Source organism: Syngnathus typhle, linkage group LG12 (assembly GCF_033458585.1).
Source record: "Syngnathus typhle isolate RoL2023-S1 ecotype Sweden linkage group LG12, RoL_Styp_1.0, whole genome shotgun sequence".
In the NCBI taxonomy this organism is placed as follows: Eukaryota; Metazoa; Chordata; class Actinopteri; order Syngnathiformes; family Syngnathidae; genus Syngnathus; species Syngnathus typhle.
Window position 1 is genome coordinate 7,330,107 of NC_083749.1, and position 21,456 is coordinate 7,351,562.

The 21,456-nt window shown below is 38.5% G+C and overlaps 1 protein-coding gene across 1 annotated transcript in view; it reads left to right on the plus strand.

Annotated features, from left to right (window-relative positions):
- LOC133163558 (astrotactin-2-like) overlaps window positions 1-21,456 on the plus strand; it is a 155,025-nt gene that overhangs the window by 58,730 nt on the left and 74,839 nt on the right. The window contains exons 4-7 of the mRNA XM_061293591.1: window positions 8,250-8,402; window positions 14,600-14,701; window positions 16,033-16,179; window positions 19,460-19,627. Of these exons, the coding sequence (XP_061149575.1) occupies window positions 8,250-8,402; window positions 14,600-14,701; window positions 16,033-16,179; window positions 19,460-19,627 (570 nt within the window). The remainder of the gene's footprint in view (window positions 1-8,249; window positions 8,403-14,599; window positions 14,702-16,032; window positions 16,180-19,459; window positions 19,628-21,456) is intronic.

The window sequence follows — 21,456 nt, forward strand, 5'->3', positions numbered from 1 at the left end:
TGAAGTTAATACATTTTTCTTTTAGTTATATGTCATCAGGAATGGTTGGGGGAGTGATGATCATGTTTGCCTTACAGCTCTGAGTTTCCTGGTTTCAATATCAGCTCTGCATTATGACCCAGTGCTTGCACGGATGTTTTACAGGTACAGATGGCACATGCAAAAATGGCGGTGTATCCTGATTTCTGCACAGGCACAAGGCTCCCTTCGCCAATTTGGCACACCTCTCTGAATCATGCTGAGCGTTGTGGCGTAGCAAGGCTGTGTCCTTGAAGATACGCTCGCTTCAGAATAACTTTGGTGGAGGAAAATTGGTTTATATTTCCGGCTGCTCTAAACATGTCTGAATTGTGGTGCAGCTGGTCTATTGTAAATTTGGTACATTTCTGAGCCATGTGAGTAAATGACATTATATTTCATTCATAAATACGACAAAACTGGGCATCATTGCCTCCATCGTAGAAATTAGTGCACTTGAACTTATTATTGTTATAGTTTCAAAATCATTTTTCTGGTTGGCACGCTGCACGGGGTGGTAGAGGGGTTATGTGAACCATTAGCGCCAGTAGATACATATTAAAATTTGCCAGCGATAATCAGCAGCTCTTTTTGTGTTTAATAAAGGGACCCAGTGCCGTTGTCTGTTGCCACATCACTTCGGTCAAGCACGGATTGCTGCGTCCTTTTCCACACATGTCTCAATCAGTGATTTGAGTGCGCCACATTAAAAGGAATAAAATAAGACACTTGTTAAACATTGAGTGTGCACGCTCACAACAGAGCAAACTGCCCTTTTTCAATACAACAGCCTGATGCACGTCCCTGTTGTGTTATCATGAAACTGACAACTTACATATTCGTTGTCACCGTTTCTGTGCCAGAAAACTTTAAACATTCATGGGCCTCTGTTGTTTGACTAATTTGAGTGCGCATTTTCTAACTTTAACAAGCCACAGTCATTAATACCATGAGATAAATGACCTATCTAATAAACCAAAGCAAACCCATAAATACAATGGAACAAACAAGTGAAGGTGAATTCTAGTATGATTAGCTTGGCCTGTCAGAATGATTTCAAGTGGTAGCTCCTCTAGTGGGCCGTTACGCGTCAGCCTTTATCCCGCTCAGGCTCTAATGAGCTATGATAATTTGTGTTTATCACTTTGAAGATTCTGCCTGTCTGGAGCAGGTCAGCGTTTGGTTCTATCTCTTCGGCATGCCTTAAGTGTGGAGGGACAGATTCATATTTTATTACGTCCCCGTGGCGAGAGAAGCGAGCTATAGATAGCTCAGAGTCCATGCGACACAAACAGTCGCGAGACCCGTAAGACATCCATGTGGAGGCACAAGCCGGTAGACAGAGGCAACATGTCAACTTGAGATGGGACACTGCGATCACATGCTTTGCAATGACAGAAACCTGAGTTGGCATGTTTAAATCTCACTAGAAATAGAGTACCGTATTTTCCGCACTATAAGGCGCACCGGATTATAAGGTGCACCTTCAATGAATGGCTCATTTTAAAACTTTGTCCATATGTAAGGCGCACCGGATTATAAGGCTCACCTTCAATGAATGGCCCATTTTAAAACTTTGTCCATATATAAGATATATATGTTTGGCCCGTGGGCCGGACTTTGGACACGCCTGCTGTAGTGGCTCAATATTAGTCCATATATAAGGCGCACCTGAGTAGAAGGCGCACTGTCGGCTTTTGAGAAAATTGGAGGTTTTTAGGTGCGCCTTATAGTGCGGGAAATACGGTAGGTATATTATGAATAACCAGTGAGATTAATCCTTCTGACATGGGTCTGCACGTTTCTCATGGGGCTGCTATTCTCTTTTTTTCCAAAGCTTCCAAGCTGTTGGATACAGAAAATCCAGACTTTACCCCGCTTTTTGAACTACATGTTTGAATAGACCCAACATGTCGTCATATTTCCATGCAGAGAACATTGCCTTTACTATTCCATAAAGCACTGCTTGAAAGCAGCGCCTCTCTGATGTGTGATGTGTGAGCAGTCATCACTGTGAACGTTGCCTCGGGAGTGGTGGGGCTAGCCGTCTTCTCATAAAAGAAGAGGAAGAGAGTGCCAGCAATAGTATAGAACACCATTTCCATCATCTTCCGTCTTTTCCCCAGTGGCACTGAAACACATAGGGATGCATTGGAGCATGTCAGCTTCCGGTTTACAGCCCATAAAAATATTAGAAGTAGAGGTCAGCGAAAGTATTCCAGACATGAATATTGCTTTGTTCTTCGACATGATTGGGACCGGGCTGTCGAAGTCTATTCTTTGTTTGACAGTAAGCAATTGGAAGCAAAGACATGCGACTTGGCTTATTCTGTGATTCTCTATTCCTTATTCTACCTACAACCCCTGGGAGTTATATCTGAATGGATTTCCAGTTATATTATATACAGTTTGACAAGTTTTTCTCAGCCATTACTTTTCAGTATCTTTTAGCATTTATCTGGTACATACATTTATCATACAGGTCGTATTTAGGTGATCGTTTCAGTTCCAGTAAGGTTAAAGGTAAAGTTAAGGTGTCAAGGGTTATGATTAAGGATTAAGATAGTGTGCAGACAACGGTTAGGGATGGTGGCTCAGGCTAGGGTTAGTATTCTCCTCGTTATCTTATCCATCCTTTCCAGAAACGAATCATTAAAACAGCAATTAATCATTCTCAAGAGCATAAAGCTACAATAAATATTAAAATACTATACAGGTCAGATTTAGCGGGGTTAGAGAGTGTTAGGGCTAGTGTTTGAGGGTTAGAGGTCCAAGCTAGGGGTTTTGCCATTTCATCCTTACAAATGTTATTATTGCTCTCCAGGACTCAGTAACTCAATGGTGGATGATAAATAATGCAAAATTCCACATATATTTTGCAAGACAGCCTGGATTTCAGTGGTTGTGCCAACACTTGGCGCTTTCTCATCTTGACACCGCTTGGCCCTCATCTAACGTCTCTTGTCTCTTTTAGACACTCTCCATTCATCATGCATCCTTTGTCTTCACAACACTTTTGTCTTTATCTTTGCACCTGTCTCACTGCTTAGTCCGTTTTCGTGTAGCTGTCACAAATCTGGAAGCAGCGGCGTCAATGCTTCCTCGAATTGCTATACTCGACTTCTCCTTTTGGAACAATGGCACAGTGGATAAATCACCAAGGGAATCAAATGCTTTGGCTTGAAACCCTCTGCATTTCATCCTTATTGATCGGCTCTGCCATCATTTGCTTTCCAAGGCGTGAAGGGGAAGACAAAAACAAGGCAACACTGATGCAACGTGATTGTTTTGCTTGAGCTACAGTATGTGTGTGTACATGAAAGGTAGGAGTACAAAAAGAAAAACCTTTGTGCGGATGTAATTTCTCCGATTCATTCACCCCCGCCCTTGCAGATTTTTTTTCACCCTCAAATTGAAACAGCAGGGAAGCAACAATCTTAAGAAACCTTCCCGTCATTTCTCTTGTGGCTGCATTCGCTCGCATGAATACAAATGGTGTTCAGCTGTTAGTCAAGATGGATAAGAACAAGACAAGTATGCAAGCGGAAAAAAAGGTTACCATTAAATTGGCATTCAGGCATAAATGACATGCTGACATTTACTTTGATGCTTACTAACATGAGCCTTTCTGCTGTGATGGGCAAAAACAAAAACAAAGCATGTTTTCATTGGCCACATACAGGGTATGGTTAGTACAATTTTTATTTCAGTTTTTGACAGTTTGCCCATGTCTCACCAATTGACATTTAAGATGTTGAGCCTCATAATCTTTCGCTTGAAACTTTCCAATAACGGGAAGTCCAATTGTCGGTTTTCTCTACTGTTTATCGTCAACAGGGTCAAAGGTTAGCTGGGGCTACACCGGGCTACTCCCTGAACTGGTCACAAGCCACTCCTATCAACCTGAAGTCTCCGCATTATCTGGTCCAAGATGCTTAGTTCAGCCCTTTGGATAGACTTTCACTGGTTCACTGGCATTCTGGGTCATAGTTTGTCAATACTACACCTATTGCATTCTATTTAAACATTCAAAATATTGTGCTTATCAGCCAAGGTCGTCGACACTGGTCGTGAATGGAGATAAAAGTTTTCATTATTTTTTGGGATGTACGGTTTCAACAGGGCATGCAGAAGAACCCAAGATTACCAGGAAATTACCCGAGAGAGGTCTTGCTCCTTCTAAGTTTATATTCAGAGATGAGTGAAAATTTAGCACTGTATGCCAGATTGTAAACCACATTGTTTATTTCTTCAACACGCCCGAGGGTGGGAGGCTTGGTGGGACAACTTTCGATTGTTACTTGGTCTTGCTGACGTTCAGCGTAGAGGAAATTTTCCTTCCCAAGTCGGAAAGAATAAAGGGTCATAAGCTATTAGTGGAGAGTGAGAGAGAAAGACTTGGTCAAAGGTTTCCGTTTCTGTCGGCAGCAATTCCCTTCGGCTACATTAGCGATTCAGTGAAATTATTCTATATTATGAGTGTCTTATGCATTACGGTCATTTAGGGGACACCTTTTTCATTTGTCTTTCCTTAAATGAAACAATACTTCCAGGAGTTGCGGATGATTTGTATCTATCAGATGTAAAATTAATAATATTTTGGACTAGCTTTTGGCACCTCTGCTATTTAACTTCTTAGGAGGTAAATACCAGTATTAAAAGCAGAATAGGGTTAAACTTATTTGATATTTAAGTACACACAGGTAGAAGTAGTATTTAACAGATATTAATTTTTCACATGAAGGTTAAAGGGCATTTTAATGAAGCAGGGTCGAACCATTCTCTCTGCTAGAAGGAAGAGCCGTGGAAACCATATCTGTCAGTCAGTGTCATGGGCTGAAATTGGCTCTAGGCCCTTTGCAACCCTGCACAGGATAAGCATGATTGATGATTGATGGGCAGATATGCCTTGATGGAGGAATGCACAGATGCTGGATGAACTATGTTGCAGCAACAAACCATAGCATCAAGAAAACAAAGCAAACTGGTAGGATTGGGTGCAAGCAATGTTTATTCTTACCGATTTGGCAGTTTTGCATTAAATAAATACATAAATGAATAAATGTAGAAATTCCTAATTTGGTGAATAGCTGTTTTATTATTATTAAATAAGTGGTTGGTTATAATCACTTTTAAATTAATTGTAAATATTTAAAATGATAATCATTATTTACAAATTGTCCTGCCTGGCTGTTCATTTTAAAAACAGGACCCAAATAATGACAGTGTATTATTTGAAAAACTAGTCAAAGATCTAGACAAGAGAATATAAACTGTACACAGGAAAAATTCAGTTTGGAATCTCTCCAATGATATAAGGGAACACTCTAGATGTTATGAAACTCACCAAGGTGATGTAGTGGGTAATGGATTGCATCAAAAGGCTTCTTAGAAGCGTATATGTTTGTTGCACAGATGTTCTGCTGTAGATAAGCTGCCAAACGCAGTCCTCTTCAATGATCCTTCTTCCATTAGCTAGGAGTCTTTGGATTGCTTCGCCTGGTATTTTGATTTTTTTTTTTAGAAGGTCAGGAGTTTTCACAGAGGGAATCAGTGGTTTCAACACAGCCTTCACATACACTAAGTAACAATGATGGATGTCTTGAGAGAGATACTCTCTTGGAAGCTATGGGCTTGTTGGATCTGAGGAGCTTTGATGAGTGGAAATCCCGATAGTCCAGGAGTCTATTTCTGGACCAGAACATACAGGCAAAAGTTCCTGTGTCCTTTGTTTGGAACTGCTCATGCATGCCACATGGCCATCCCTTGATTGTAACCAAGGAACTGAGGGGTTCGCTCCAAACATTAAGGCCTAAAAAATCAAAATTGGTGTTGATGAAATGCCATAGTAAGTAATCATCGAATGTACGCTAAAGTGCACTCTTTTGTCTGATGTAAGAAACTTGAACTAGGCCTTCACAAGAGGATGTCAAGAACCAATTGATTAAATGTTCAGTGAATTTTCTTTCCAAGGGCTTCGATTTTTCCACATCTCTCATTGATTGTTCATTCAAGAAATAATGTAAGTAGAATTCTTCTGACCAAGGGCTTGAACTCAAGCTTCATAAAATGTAGGTAATGTTTTAGATGTTAGCATTGTCAAATGTGTCAAGTAAACCAGTGTTTAGTGTAAAAGCAGAAAACTATAGCCTGGCTGACATTCGGTGATTGATTCCATTTTTTTTTTATTTCTCCACAGAAAAGCAATACCTGCCACTTTATGCTCTGTCAGGGATTATTATTTGTCTTTTGGAGCATCTTTTCAAGCCAAGTTAAACAAAATGTTTTACTGTTTATATTGTGAGGTTCTACTCTGCCTTTCGGATACCAAAGTCAGAAGAGTTTGTAATAATTTCCATTAAATGAATGGCTGGTTTAATTTGGAAACAGGAATTTCAATTATGTAACATTGTCAGATTGGGACAATTCTCCCTCTTTCCTTTGCCTTATTGTACTTATTTGAATGCTTGATTGTGATCCAACTTGCACTAGCAATATTCCTGGAGAGAGCCCTTATGTCAGGAAATAATTGTGGGGTGTTAGCACAGAGTCTATGAGTGATGTTGTTTTCAGTGTGGAAATGTAAAACTCCCGTCATAAACACACAGATGTATAAACATTTTTCGAATCATATAAAACAGGGTTGTCAAACTAATTTTTGTCGCAGGACGCAGCATAGTCATAGTTTTCTTTGGAGCGCAATTATGAATGTAAACGGCTTATATTATATACAGTATAGGCTACACAACAAACTCATAAATAACTCAGAGACCAGTAAAACTGTTCAAATATTTTAAAAAGATGAATCACAATAAAAAAAATGCGACCATTATCTCTATTTTAGCAAGTGTAATTTGTAATTTTAGCATTGACACATAAAGTTGATGCAAATTTTGTATTTGCGGGCCACATAAAATGATGTGTGGGGCCGTACATGGCCCCGTGCCTTGGGTTTGATACCTATGATATAAAAGAACATTCAATTGTTTCCCACAATTTCAAACAGTACCCCGGTGTCTTTGATTTGCTTTTATTAGTTTTCTGAATCTCCATCCACTCAAAGTATGAGGAAATAATTCACATTTCTTGTCCTTATTGAAATTTGCCTTGATTTGATGTTTTGTTTGATGTCATCATCAATTACGCAATGTCAATTTTGTGCCGACAACGATCCAAAATAATATTAAAAATAGAATATTTTTTTTATGTTTTTTAGATTTTTGAATTATTTTAAAATAGAAAATAAAAAAATCTGGTAAAGTTAATAAACTATGTGATGTTTTTTACTTACTTTTATCTAAAAAAAAATCTCAAATCTTAGACAAATTGAGTCCAGTTCACACCAAAGCTGACAGAAGAGAGATGATTTTTTTTTTTACATTTCAAAGTTATTATTATCTTTCTCATCTTCCAAAAAAGAATATTGAGCCATTATATCTTCTCTGGAGCTCAGCTGAAGGGATGCAGACGGAACAACTCCTATTGCACCAATTCTAAAGTCTCTGCACTGTTAAACTGTGTGCTTCAAGAGTGATTTTAAGAATCTTTATAAGCTTTAAATTGTCTGAGCCCAGATGGAGGTATTTCATCAATACAAGTTTAAAGCAAAATTCACAGCAAAGCTGCCTTTTATTATTTTCCCGCCAGCCTGTGGAGCAGACAGATAAGCAAAGTTTATTGTGTTTCAGAAATACTTCTCTTATCAGGTCTGGCCATTATATGGCAAAATAAGGAAATAACCATGTGTAGTGTCGTCAGCCTTTTTGGATGTCGAATGTCACAACGGTCTCGCTTTTATTCTTTGTGAAAGATCATTCGCGGTATGGCCGTTGACTTTTATACACTCCTTTTTTATCTTTTGGTTTAAAGGAAAGTGAGCAGAGCTGGGGTTTTTTTTCCTCTCTCGACTATTCAGTCACTTTGCCCAAAGCGAGGTGTTCGGGAGTCATCAATCAGAATGACTGAGACTGAGCCACAAGACGAAGCGTTGGCAGGATCTCTGTAGAGAGATGAGGCAATATTGAATTGATGGGATCCTGTGAAAGCTAGGAATCTAAAAAAAAAAATTTGTTTGTTTTAATGAGGCAGGCTATTGTCACGTGATGCAAATGATGCTTCCATTCTAAATATATCCTGAAGTTATTTTTAGCATACTCCAGGAGTATTCCTACAATTGTCCTTGAAAACATTTTCACTAAAAAGTGTTATGACGTTTTCACTCTCTGCCGCAGCCACTGACCCGAACAGAGAGGCCGTGGAAGATTTGATGCAGCGGTTCCAGGACAGCTTCCGCGTTCCTAAAACCCCGCCAGACATTTCACGCTACCAACACGTTATCCACAGCTCCTCTACCAGCCGCCGGAGAGTACCCAGCCACAACAGAGGTAGGACAGGAAGTTATTTTTATTTCAGGATAAATGTTACACATGTTAAAATGTGTGTGTTTTAATATTGGGACATGGACAAAGTGGATCAAGTTTCCCCCAAATATCTAAGTTGACCTCTAAGCACTATTAAATACAGATCAAGTGAACTTAAGAAGCTGTTTCGTGTTTAACTTGTGATTGATGAAAAAATAAAAAATAAAGATTCTTGGAGGAATTCTGGGGCGAGGGGCATGTATGTGCATGATCAATTGGTCATCAAACTGGCTCTGATTCCCTTTAGTCTCCTCTTCAAAAGAGGAAATGCATGTTCTGTAGGATTTTGTGGGTGTTATCAATTGACCGCATGCTTGATGGAGTTAAATATTAACTTTTATCCACTTAGGTTAATTTTAGTCTGTTTACTTCGATACACTTGCTCACCAAATATATTTATTAGAGCAAATACTTAATTTATTTAAAAAAAAAACATCTACAGAAGATGTATGTAAGGTAATTATCCTTATTGTTCCCATACTTTGGATGATATAATGTTAGGATGGTATTTCGTTGGAGTTAATTTCTCGTACTGCATCCCCATCCTGATGAATAACACATCAATTTACAATATCTATGACAGCAGATTTTTTTTCATTGAAGGTCACATACATTCAATGAAGAAGTATCAAGAAACATGTCCATTTAATTTATTTTATGCAGTACAGGCATTGTAAATTGCATCATTTAAATTGATGAATGTAAACGATAACGTCCGTTCGACAATTCATTTTCATTATTTTTTTCTGAAGGCAGTTTTAATACATGTATACTAAATGTCACTGGGAACAAGGACAAAACAAATAATGGGGCAATCTCCACAGTAGAAAAGGTAATGTCGTCAGCTTTTGAGTGGGTGGAGGAACTGGCTGTATTGCAAGCATATGAGGGGGAGGTTGGCCGGGTCAGTAAGCAGAATGAGACAATAAACTGTCATTGTGTCACTAATGGTCTTCATTTGCTCCAATGGCTGGCTGCAGAATGAGCTGATAATTTCCGTTGCTGTACTTCCGAGGACTAATGAGGGATTTTTTTTCAGCTGAAAATGCAGTATAATTCCCCTTACATAGCAAAGGACCAAGGTAAGCAGGTGCAATGTATGCATTAGAAGAACAGCATTTCTCAACGGTCGCTCAGCTGAAAAACTCAGGGACCAGTTTTGCCTGCTCAGCTTAGCTTTGCAGGTGTTAGTCTGCCCTTTGTGTAGTGCCATTATAACTCTGGTTTGGAATTTTGCTTTTAGATGACAAATTCACACCCCTTTGTCAGCATTTGTTACCCCAGTTTCTTATTTTACCGTTACACAACAGCAACATTACTATACTTGATACCATATTTGTGCTGAGTTTACAGGCACAGTAGTTAATCGATAATATCCATAACGGATATTGATTGACACCAGTATAAATGTGATTGTGCATTACGTGGACTCAACTAACTTTTGCTAATTGTGAACTTGCCTGGAACATCTAACCACTTATCTATTTTATAACAAAACAGAAAGCATGCAGTTCTGATAAAAATGTGTCTTCTACGCTGACTCAAAAATCAATCACCAATTTCTTTTTTGTTTTTTTAGGTAAATTGTTAACAAAGTCCCAACGGCCCCATGGCTGTTATTACAGTTCCTGCTTTCACATTGATCATGTAAGACGGTAAATAATGAAACCGTTCAGCAAACAGTGTAAACAAAAACTCGAAGTAAATGAGGGTGAAAAAACTACTTTGTTCTACTGCATATAGATTAGAACACCAACGTTAAAAAAAATGATAGGATTCATCTGAAGGGGTAATCTTTGAAATAATTAAAACAGTATCGCCATTACCATATTTTCTACTTTGGTTTAGAATTTTACTCCTGACATGGCTGTTTTTATTCAATTTTGAGAAGATAGCAAAAGCAATATAACGTGGAAATCAGAGCCAGGTTGCTCAGCCCTCTAGCATTTCACATGACTAGCAACAACTAAAAACTCTGGATTATGAAATATATCAGTGATGTTTGCTCAAATGTTCAGCATCAGTTGTTTTTTACCAAGAGTGGGAAAATATAGAATTGACAGCCACTGTGGTGGAGGATTGCGAGTGGGCGGTCACTGTGACATACCGTTGGGCCTCAAGCAAGCACATATATGCAGAGCGGCACGACACCTTGGACAGAAAAACAGAAAGTAAACACCGGTTTTCTGCTTAATCCCTTTTTGTGGATCGAAAGCCAGCATGTGTTTGGGTTTGATATCAGTCTTAACAGATGCAACAGCCAGAAAACTTAAAAATCAAATCATTTTTAAATAGCCACCTACTTACACATAGCGCTGTTATCCTACAATGATGTTAACACCCTGACATAAAAAGCTGCTCAAATGCGAATATATTGTTGTCAATTGAATAAAAAATAAAAAATAAATCTAGAAACTAATGTGCCAGTTTTTGTTGAGGTCTTTTTTTGTGATTAAGGAATTCAAGGAACAATAATTTGACCAATATTCATTCAACATAACCAAAATGACATTAGAAAAAAGCAAACAAAAAATGGTCAAGTCTCGAGGTTATCTGAATGAAGCACTAATTAGAACAGCAATTTAACTTTTCTGATTTACCAAGAAAAAAATATTTTTTGTATTTCTCCAGGTTCCTTTGATTAGCTTTGCTAGCTTCTTAGACGGCATGTTATGCATTCTAAGTGGTCATTGCAAACATCCCCTTTCGTCTGTGATTGTGCATGCTGCCTCGCATTGAGTTTGACTGGGACATATTTAGTCGGTGTCAGAGTGGCTGGGACGTCGCTTTAATGTGATTATAGCCATGTGAGGACCGCTGCGGCTGTCGGCTTCATTTACTCATTCGCATCGTCCCCAGACATGTGCACTTGCTCTCAGCGTGACTAAAATGCATGCGAAAGCAGATGCAAGTAGACACTTGCCTTCCGTTGTGCGATAGACTTACATGCAAATGCAGGATTTATGGACATGACAGGATCTAAATGATATATACATGCTGGTAGTTGCAGAAAAGAAGCATGATTGTCTATCATATATTGCACACTATTTCCTCCCCATCTTATTTCATATCCAGAAATACAGAAATCTTGCACTCTGACTTGTACCGATTTATAAAACCTCCCGAGGGGCATAGAAAATGTGCTTATTGAGCTTATGTACTGTAAATAAAACTTGACTCATATTGGTATCTTGACACTGTACACATTTCATTGCTCTATAATCATACAGCCGCTCAGGATGAGCTGTTTCCTCGCCCACAAGACTATTATGAAGAGCTTCCAAAAAGGTGGTGGGTTATAAAAAAAAACGCAATAGTATGAATTACATAAGGTTAGTAACCTAACCTGTGAATAAAAATCTCATCACAGTTCATAAACTGTAAATAATTTAACTTCTCGCAGTTCATAAACTTTATTTACCGCAACGCTTTTTGAAAGCTCAGTTTAACATGATGTGAAAATGTTAAACTATGAAATATCAACAACATTGATAATATAGATTGTTTTATTTTGTTAGGTCTCTTTCTATTCCCTTTATTGTTGCCTTGATCTTGCCAAATGTCTTGAAATTGTTTTTATTTATATCTATATGTATATATTTGTGCTATAATAGTGCCATGGAACAGTGATGTCTGCCTCACAGTCAGGAAATCTATTTTCAAATCTCTGCGGGTGATGTTTGGATGTTTTCCCTCGTGTCTGGGTTGCACTTTTCAGTCCTCTGTTTTTCTTCCATGTCCCAAAAGTGTGCCTCTCAGGTAAAAGGAATATACATAAATCATAAATTGTGTGTAGGTGTGTATATTATTATTATTATTATTATTATTAGTAGTAGTAGTAGTAGTAGTAGTAGTAATAGTAGTAGTAGTAGTATACTACTATAATAGTAGTAGTAGTAGTATTAATAAAAATAATCATAATAATAATCAAAATAAGTTGTTGTTATTATTATTATTATAGTAATAAATGATTAGTGTTTATTTATTGGTAGTAATAATACTACTAATAATAATCATAATTTATAAATATAAATAAAACGTTTTAGATATGACAGTGGTTGTGTGACAGCTAATGGTAAACCATGAAATGTATTTGGCTACTCTTAATCATTAAGGCCACTGTTTGTTTGTTGGTTGGCGTTTTTGTTTGTTTATTTTTCCAATGTACATTATTCGTGTTGTACTTTTATTTGAATATGCCCCTTTACATATAAAAATTGAAAATTGTCGCTCTCTCGTGCCGTGTTTACCAACATGCAATTGAAGTAGAAGCTTTTTAAGAGACTTGCTTTGAAGATATCACCACAGAGGGAGCCAGAAAGATAAAACAACTGAAGTAAATGAACTGTAAGAGCATTGCTAAAAGGGAAAATGGGAAAATACTGTACAAAACAATTTTTATGATCTCCAATGTACGCTGCTGCTGTTATATTTATCAAATGGCTGGAGTAGCCTGGAAGCACTATTGCACTGTCATCTACTGTAGATCTCACGCTCTCAAATCTCTCCACCCTCAACCCCCTTAAATGGCCATTATCTGTTCTAATGGAAAGGAATTATTTGCAGAAGTCGGGTTATTCTCCATTCCAGGAAGTCTCACCGATTATTGTTATGATAGTAAAAATGAAAAGCTTTATCAGATGACATGAATATTAACAAGTGTAGGTTGAGCTACCAAACAGTTTGCGCTTCTTGCTAAAGTGGCTTGTGAAACGAACTGAACAAACAAATAACTTGAGGACCACTTCCAAATTTCATCGCTGATTAAAAAGTGTGTAAATGTGTTTTTACCATAATAATTATGAACATTATTTTTTTTACATTACACTTTTACTTATTTCTTTACTCATCAGAATTGAGTATTGCCAAAGTCAGGAATTTAAGTTCTGCAGAATTGTATTATATATAGTGTGAAATAATTTCTAATCTTTTTTTAGCTATTAAAATCCTTGCACATTGTACTTTTCAAGCCTTAGTGATTGGCACTTGTTTTTCTGTAGTACTCTTAAAATATCATAAACCCAGGATTGTATACACCATCAACTAAAGTAATGTATCCACCATCCAGGCTTATAGTTTCTTTATCCTGACAGATAACAGTACTTGGTCAATGAAACTTATTGAGCAGTAAGCACTAAATAAAACCACTTACACACCTAAAGAGTGAGCAATAAATGGAATATTTCATGATAGCAAACTGAAACAGTGCAAGGAGTTGTGACTGTGTTGTTAATAAACTTGAAATTGATTGAGCTTCTAATACGCTGGGGAAATTGCTTCCCTTTGCTAATTCACCGTGGCTCTTTCTCGGGGGTTTATTTTCTCCCATGTGTAGTTTCATCATTCATTTTATTTGTGACTCCAGAAAGGTTCATTTGTTGAGTGTAGTCACAATGCATTAAACACTTTCACATTCGATCAAATTTACTTTTTTGAGTCATTTAAAGTTAAAGTTAAACTTTAACTTTGGTCAAGGTGGTGTGTAATTATAGACGAAAGGCACAAAAGTTGAAGAAATTGGAAAGATGGTGATGCGCTAACTTTATCTGCCTGAGGAACCTCGCTCCACTTTTAACCAGTTTATTGGATATTGACATTTGTCTGTTTTTTTATTTGTATTTCCCTGGCAATCCATTCAGACTGCAAACTACATGGAACTGAATAAATTGCCACCAATTCCACCAATAATGAAATCCATGATGCTGCCATCGCTTCAAGACATACCGAAGTCATAATTATAATTATATTGCTCAAATTACAGTACACTTGGGGCGGTATGGCGGAGGAGCGATTAGCACGTGTTCCTCGCAGTTGGGAGGTTTGGGCTTTAAATCTCGCCTCAGGCACTCCTGCATATTGAATTTGATTGTATTTTCTTACCTTTCAAAAACTTGCATGTTAGGTTCATTGCTGAACTCAAAAGCAAACAGTTCTTTCTGTTGCGTCAATATTTTCAATAATTTTCTCACATTATTTAAAGATACTTGAAACAGTGTGTACAGAACCACATGCTGCTTCATCAAGTCTGCAATACAAAGTCGAGGATCTGTTTTGGTAAAATAAGCAACATTATAAACTACAGCACTGCAATCCTAACTAGCCGTGATTGATTTTCATTGGATTTCCTTCCCCCTACCCCATCTCCACCTTATCTTCTCAAGCAACCGCAGGCATGTTTGGTCCTCAAGGAGAATCAGGGTCAGAGCCCGAGGACGACAACAAGTTTTACACCGAGCAGCACAGAGGACGACGACGCAGCAAAGGTGAGAAGCAAGACATCTCATGGTCGCCATAAAATGCGCAAGCCAAAGGACTTTGAAGATAAACACACGTCAAGCTCTTAAGCCTGAACACACATTCGCTGTCGGTGCGCCCGTGTACAAACACTGAAGTGTGTCGGGTCTGCGGCCATAAAGCAAATGTTTGCTAGCGTGAGCGCACATGCTTTTGTCTTCTCAGTGGGCTTTTATAGTAATTGAGAGACCCCATTCGTGAGCCCGATGACACCACCCACACCCCAAAGGGATTAGCTGGCCCAGCACTTTCTCTGCAGATTGAACACTTTGTGCCCCTTCCCAGACTTGTCATTGCGGAAGACACATGATTCAATAAGAGTAATTCATTGTCCTCACTCTGGCTCCCTTGATTTTGACCTTCAGAAGTATTGCAACCTTTTCAAATGTCTGTCATGCTTTAGAAATAGTGTAGATGTATTTGGTATAATTTAAAAGCCACACATCCCATTAAAATAATTTTTTTTAGGCACACTGACAAACGCCGAAGGTTGGAGGTTAGGTGGATAATTCCACTCCCCACTTTAGGAAATAGGGCCCATAATAGAGCCAAAGGGCAACTAAAATAACAAATTTGCAAGGTTGTCATAAGACAATAAATCACCTCGAGCAACAACGTGAACTGATTGCATGATTTTTTTTTTCTTTTGTGCCAAGTTATCAACTTCAATATGCAGCATGTCAGAAGACAAATTGGATGTTGATCTGCATCAGGTTTCGATTTTATGTGGTCTGACAATATGGATGCCATCAGAATGCTCATTCATTGACATCTCCACATAAGCCTCCATGTGTTGGGGATGAGAACCAAACCCTTCTGCAAATGGCTAAAAAACATTCGTAATTGACACACATTTTTTAGATTTGCCTATACTAATAGTTCAAACTGTAAATAAAACAAACTTAGACTTAAATATGGTTTAAAACCCATCTTGGAACTTAACCGGTAAATATAAATGGCTTTCTGACTCCGTAACCACTATCAACTCAGGGCAAACTTAGCTCCTCCCTGACTTAAGAACTTTTGTCTTAGATGTTTGACTTCAACATACTTCCTTGGACACGATACCTATTTAGACAGTTTATTTAGTAAAAAACGCAAACTGATATTTGAGTGAATAGCGTTCGATGGATTCCACAGAAAAACTGCAAATAGGTGAATTTGCGAAGAGGAAACCAGCAGTTTTTTTTTTATTTTGTTACTGGTGCTTTGGTGTTCTACTCGTAAGTCGAACCTTTGGATGGATGCAAAATGAGCGATACCAAACTATTCAACCTTTTTTCCCTTTGCTTCCATCCAGGCCACCCACACAGTCCTCTAAACAAGGTCACCCTGTCGCTGATTACCATCAGCACCTGCGTCGTGGCCATTGTCTACGCCACGCAGGATTCCTGCCCACTCACTGTCAAGGTCACGCTCCATGTGCCTGAGCATTTTGTCGCAGATGGTAAGCACAACACATGCATTAGACTCGGTGGACAAGAAAATTAAGAATAAAAACACCCGGTAGATGCACACGCCATGCAGTGATTACTCACGACTATGTCGCAACACATTGGTTGTGAGAGCTCATCAGTTATACTTCAGTAAATGTTAAACTTTTCCTTAATTGGCCAGATTTTTTTTTTAATTTCTTTTTTATTCACTACAAATATGTGTGAAAGTCGGGGTGTCAAATGTAAACTTTCTTTTTTTTCTTTCTTTGTTCCTCTATCTGTGCTGGCAACATTTAGTGACAGGCACAACAATTGAAAGCGCTTTCACTGAAGGTATGATTAAACCTGTAGCTTGACCTGTTGCCAATTATTCAAGAGAATAAAAAAAAGCTTTGTGCTCAACTAACCAGTCGGCACAATTTCTGAGTAAACCGAAGCATCGTTTTTATTTCAGTACATATACTCCCCCCAATATATATATATATATATATATAATGTGTCATGGGGTCTGCTCTAGGATGTACAGTTAGTTTGTTATAAAGCAGCTACCTTCCATTAACTGTAACTACCTCGTGGTTTCTGTCCCTGTTCAATCCCTGTCGATTGGTCTAAAGCACAGGTGTCAAACTCAAGGCCCGGGGGCCAAATCTGGCCCGCCACATTATTTTATGTAGCCCGCAAAGGCAAATTATCTGTCAACGCAATATTTCTTATTACAATATCAAAACTGTAAATTGTCTTTTTTTTTTCATAACAATGAGATATTGCAATATTTTGTCACAATCCAACGTTCAAAATAAATTGTTGAGCATTTTATCACCGGATTATGTTTGTGTATGTGATAGTATGAGGGGCCATCCATTTCTATTTAAGTTATTAATGGCCCCACGAGGAAAACCATCACTACACTGTGGCCCACAAAAAAAACGAGTTTGACACCCCTGGTCTTAAGATTTCATCGTCATGTGCCACATGTAGAGTGCCAAATAAACAAGAGGGAAAAAATATGGCCAAATACAGCTGTGTATGCAATACATATAAATTACAAGCACCAATATACAATGCAGTATGATTACAGCAGAGGGCATTAGACTTTGAAATTCAGGATTGGTGTTAAACTATGATAAAAACATTTCATTTAAAAGCCATTTTTGTGGGCTTATTCAAACAACTGTTATAATGATATATAAAACAATAGAGCAAATGTTCACAAACCAAGCAGCAGTGTCAAGTAAATGGACAGGCTGACACTAACAACCACCCCGCCAAAATAAAAAATCCACATGGAGGTTCAAGTAGAATGTTTGTGCGTTTGAGGGTTGGGGGGGCAGACCGCAGCTCCACGGCTACCAAAGATGTGAGCCACTCTCTAGAAATTCTTTATAGTGGGGAAATAATGAGTGATGGAAGGTAGCTCGGAGACAAGTGATAAGGATGCGTATCGGTACAAACACCAAACCTCAACAGGAGTGACTAATGGACCGTGACGGCATAGCGGGCAGGAGAATGGCAACAACAAAAGAAGAAAAAAGCCACTGTGTCAAGTGTAAAAGCAAGAAAGAAAGAGTACAAAGAGAAAGTAGTCTTTTTGACAAACACCATTCTATATTAAATATATACTTCATCATTACCTCTGGTATTTTTATTAAAAATGTGTGCTTAGAGTTCTCACCTTTCATTCTGACTGTGAGACAGAAGTAGATTTTGTGCTGTTGCTTTAAGTCTGCATGGGAACGATTGCATCTATGAACGGAAACTTTTTCTGTGTTGTTAAAAGGGAGGCCTTTTCTTTGTTTTTTTTTGTAGAGAACAATAAACATCTTGTCGTTTTGACAGCAGATGAGACACTGGCTGATTTGTTCATTTGCCTTATAGACAGTGGCCTTTTCAGGCTTTGTCTGTCTAGACTAGGATCTTTTTTTTCTGCCTGGAAAAAGTGCATGGCCACTATGTAAAATTGATGTGATGCAGCACTCAATTCACAAAAAATGTCAATTCTCTTGACAGAACATTTACCTTTTCAGATCAACAGCCAATATTTTGTATTTTTTCCTGCAACATTATCCATTGGCAATTGAACAATTTCCCAACAGTACTCAGTACAGTACTCTGCCAAACATTTAGTTGTTTTGGAGGCGTTTTGGAGGCGTTGCACATTTGCTGAATAATATCAGATAAAACATTGATGCAAAACCTTGTTATTTTTGCCGCGCATATACATTGAACTGAAATTAGGTTGCTACAATATATGATTATTTTTTTTATGTTTTTAAAAACGAATGTCTTTTTTTTCTTTTTCCCATTGTAGTCATTATTGAACAATCTTGTCTTACATATTTTTTAACCAAAAAGTGACCTGTTATAAGAAGGATGGACAAACCCCAAAATCTTCCCAATATCTTCAAACCTGCCTAAGAGAATTGTCTATCGTTTCAAAGCTCCAGAATAGTATTAATTTTTGCTAGAACCGGAGTGGCCGCAATGTGAAATTTTAGGAGTTGAAAATTTAGGGCATCCACAAATCACAAATTCAAAAATATGGTGCTTTATCTATCTCCAATCTCAAGTGTCATGATAGTTGTATAAAATTGCATTTCCTCGATAGCGTTTACATGGCAGATTATTCCCTTCATAGCACTGTTTACATTTCACAGAGAGTGTGGCGGAATAATTGCTAACGGCAAAGGTGAAGGCAACACGGCAGGCCTGTTAATATTGTCAAATACGTTTGGCTGATAAAAACACAAGCCAGGAACTTTTTTAGAGTCAGGTGACTGTTTTAGTGCCTCCATCTGTATTCATCTTTCCAAGACTTGAACGAGAATGTTAATGCGATAGCTACCTTTGTGTCCCACTGTGGCAACGGAATAGGTTTTAAATTGACCTTTACACAGCAACGTGCACTCCTTCCGAAGCCCTCAACCAGCCTGCCAACCCTCACCGCCCTCGACCGACAGCAATATGTCGCCGTAAAAGAATCTTTATGTTCGGCACGATCCCCCTCAGCGCCCTCATTGAAAGTAAAAGTCGTTGGCATCAATTAAGGATAATCTTGTTCAGTGATCAGAGTTTAATGATTGGCCCGGGAGCAATAAGAAAGAAAGGTAACTCAGTGCCAATGAGCACGCTCTCTCTGGTGCCATTATCAAGGAGGTCCCATAAATACACGCATTATAGGGCTCTCATTTAAATACGGTCTGGTCATTGGGGAGTTTCAATGCACCATGAAAATAAAGGGGTAGAATGAGTTAAGCAACTCGTTGTTTAACTTTTTATTGCTTTCTTACACAGGAAGTAGTTTTGTTATGGCTATGGGCAGCTTCCTGGATGTTTCCAATTGGCTCAACCCAGCCAAGCTCATCCTGTACTATCAGACCAATTCGTCCACGCAGTGGGTCCGAGACTACTGTGGCCAGCGGACTACTGACCCCTGTGATCAGATTTGTGACCAGGACACAGGTTAGTAAATGCAAATAATCTAATTGATTTGCAAGAACATTGCATTTGTATCAAGTCAATCAAAACATACAATACATTTATTATTATTTGTACTCATTTTGGGAAATTATGGCAAGTAAAATTTTAGTTTAAAACTGTCCGTCCCTTAATAAGATCTTTTTTTAATATGCTTCAAGACTCCACACTTTAATTCATCTTTAATTCATCTCTGATTACTTGCCTTGGTGGGTGCTGCTGTTTTGGTCAACAACAGAGTTAGCAGTAAAGTTCAAGTGGGCTCCTAGGTTAACTTGATAACATTCAACAAGCATTGCAGTTTCTTTCATGGCATCTTGGGAAAACAAATTGCCTTAAAAATGTCAACATGGCTTAGAAATGAAAAATTAAGCTCCATTGTTTATTGAATAAAAGAGTGTATCATTTAGAGTACAAAGAAAAAGGCTCCATAGTTTCAGGGGGAAAAAAGCGCAACACTGTTGGGTATGAAAAAACGTTCCTGATCACACACTTTTGCAAGTCAAACATTTTTGAGCATATTTGCACTGACATTAAAAGGACTTTAAGCAAAGCTTCGAGTGCAGAATGTCATGTCGTCGCTTGAGTGGCGTAACTCCCGCTGGTGTTCCATGCCCACTACATCAAGCCTAAGCTCATTAGAATGGATTACATCTGTAATGTATGTGAATTAATGTCACCGTGGTCAAGGGCACGTTGAAGGCTGATGCATAATGGATTAGGGCAACAGATCACATCCATCCTTACGCATCAAGATGCCAACGATGGAGTTTGTGGATTATGCTGCGTTAAGGATCGCTTACACCACGCCCATTCTCCTCTTGTGTGCTTATTTGTTCCAAGAGCAGTAATCACTCTAATTCAATTTAGGAGTCGTTTACTCTATCAGAGTTTACTGCATTCGGAGATTCTCCTTGTACTATTAATGCTTCTTGTCTCGCCCGGTCTCCTTGTCTCTCCCAATTTACTTCCCCTTTCATCTGTCCTTTTTCAGCGGCAAGATTATTTGATGAGTGATTGCCCTCAAGTGCGATGCGTCTCCTTGGGGGGAAACGACCTAATCTGTCCGCTAGTGAAAATTAAAGGTGCTCTCCACAAGAGCGTTCTATTTCCATCGGTGTCCTCTGCCAGCACAGCAATGTAACATTCTACACAATCAAAGCCAAACAATGATAAACGCGCACCCCGCCGCTTCTCGAGACAACGCGGACGAGGCTAACTCTTGATTTCAGCTGAACGACTGGTGCAAAATGGTCAACGCCAGATAAACTAACGCGGGATGAAATTTAGTTCCAAAGGAACTGCAGTATATCTTTATTTCGTCAGTTATACTTGTTTAAAGGGGATTGTGAAATATGTGGTGTAAATGACCCCCGTGAGGAAAAGGGGGAGGGTTGGGGGGACCGAAAACAAACTCCAGCCGAATTGACCAAAATAAAACTTGCTTTGTTTTGTTTACTAGAGACTTGAAGATAACAAGACTTATTTGCGACTTGCATTGTGATCGCTACTCACTACTCATTTCTGTTGTGTTGTTACACACTGATACTGTATAATAGCTTAATGGTAAACAATCAGTACGTGCCGCCATCATTTGTAACACATAATTATGCAATCACCCCAGAGCAGGCGCCAGCAATTAAATACGGAACTCTATGTGCTTTACACCGACGACGTCGCCTTAATAATGTGATGACTCCAGTTATCATTTTACTACGATGAGCTGTCCCCATTATTAGCCAATTCATTCCACGGCACAGTTAAACGCCCTACTAAGGAAGAATATATTGCAGCATCGATCATCATAAGTATCC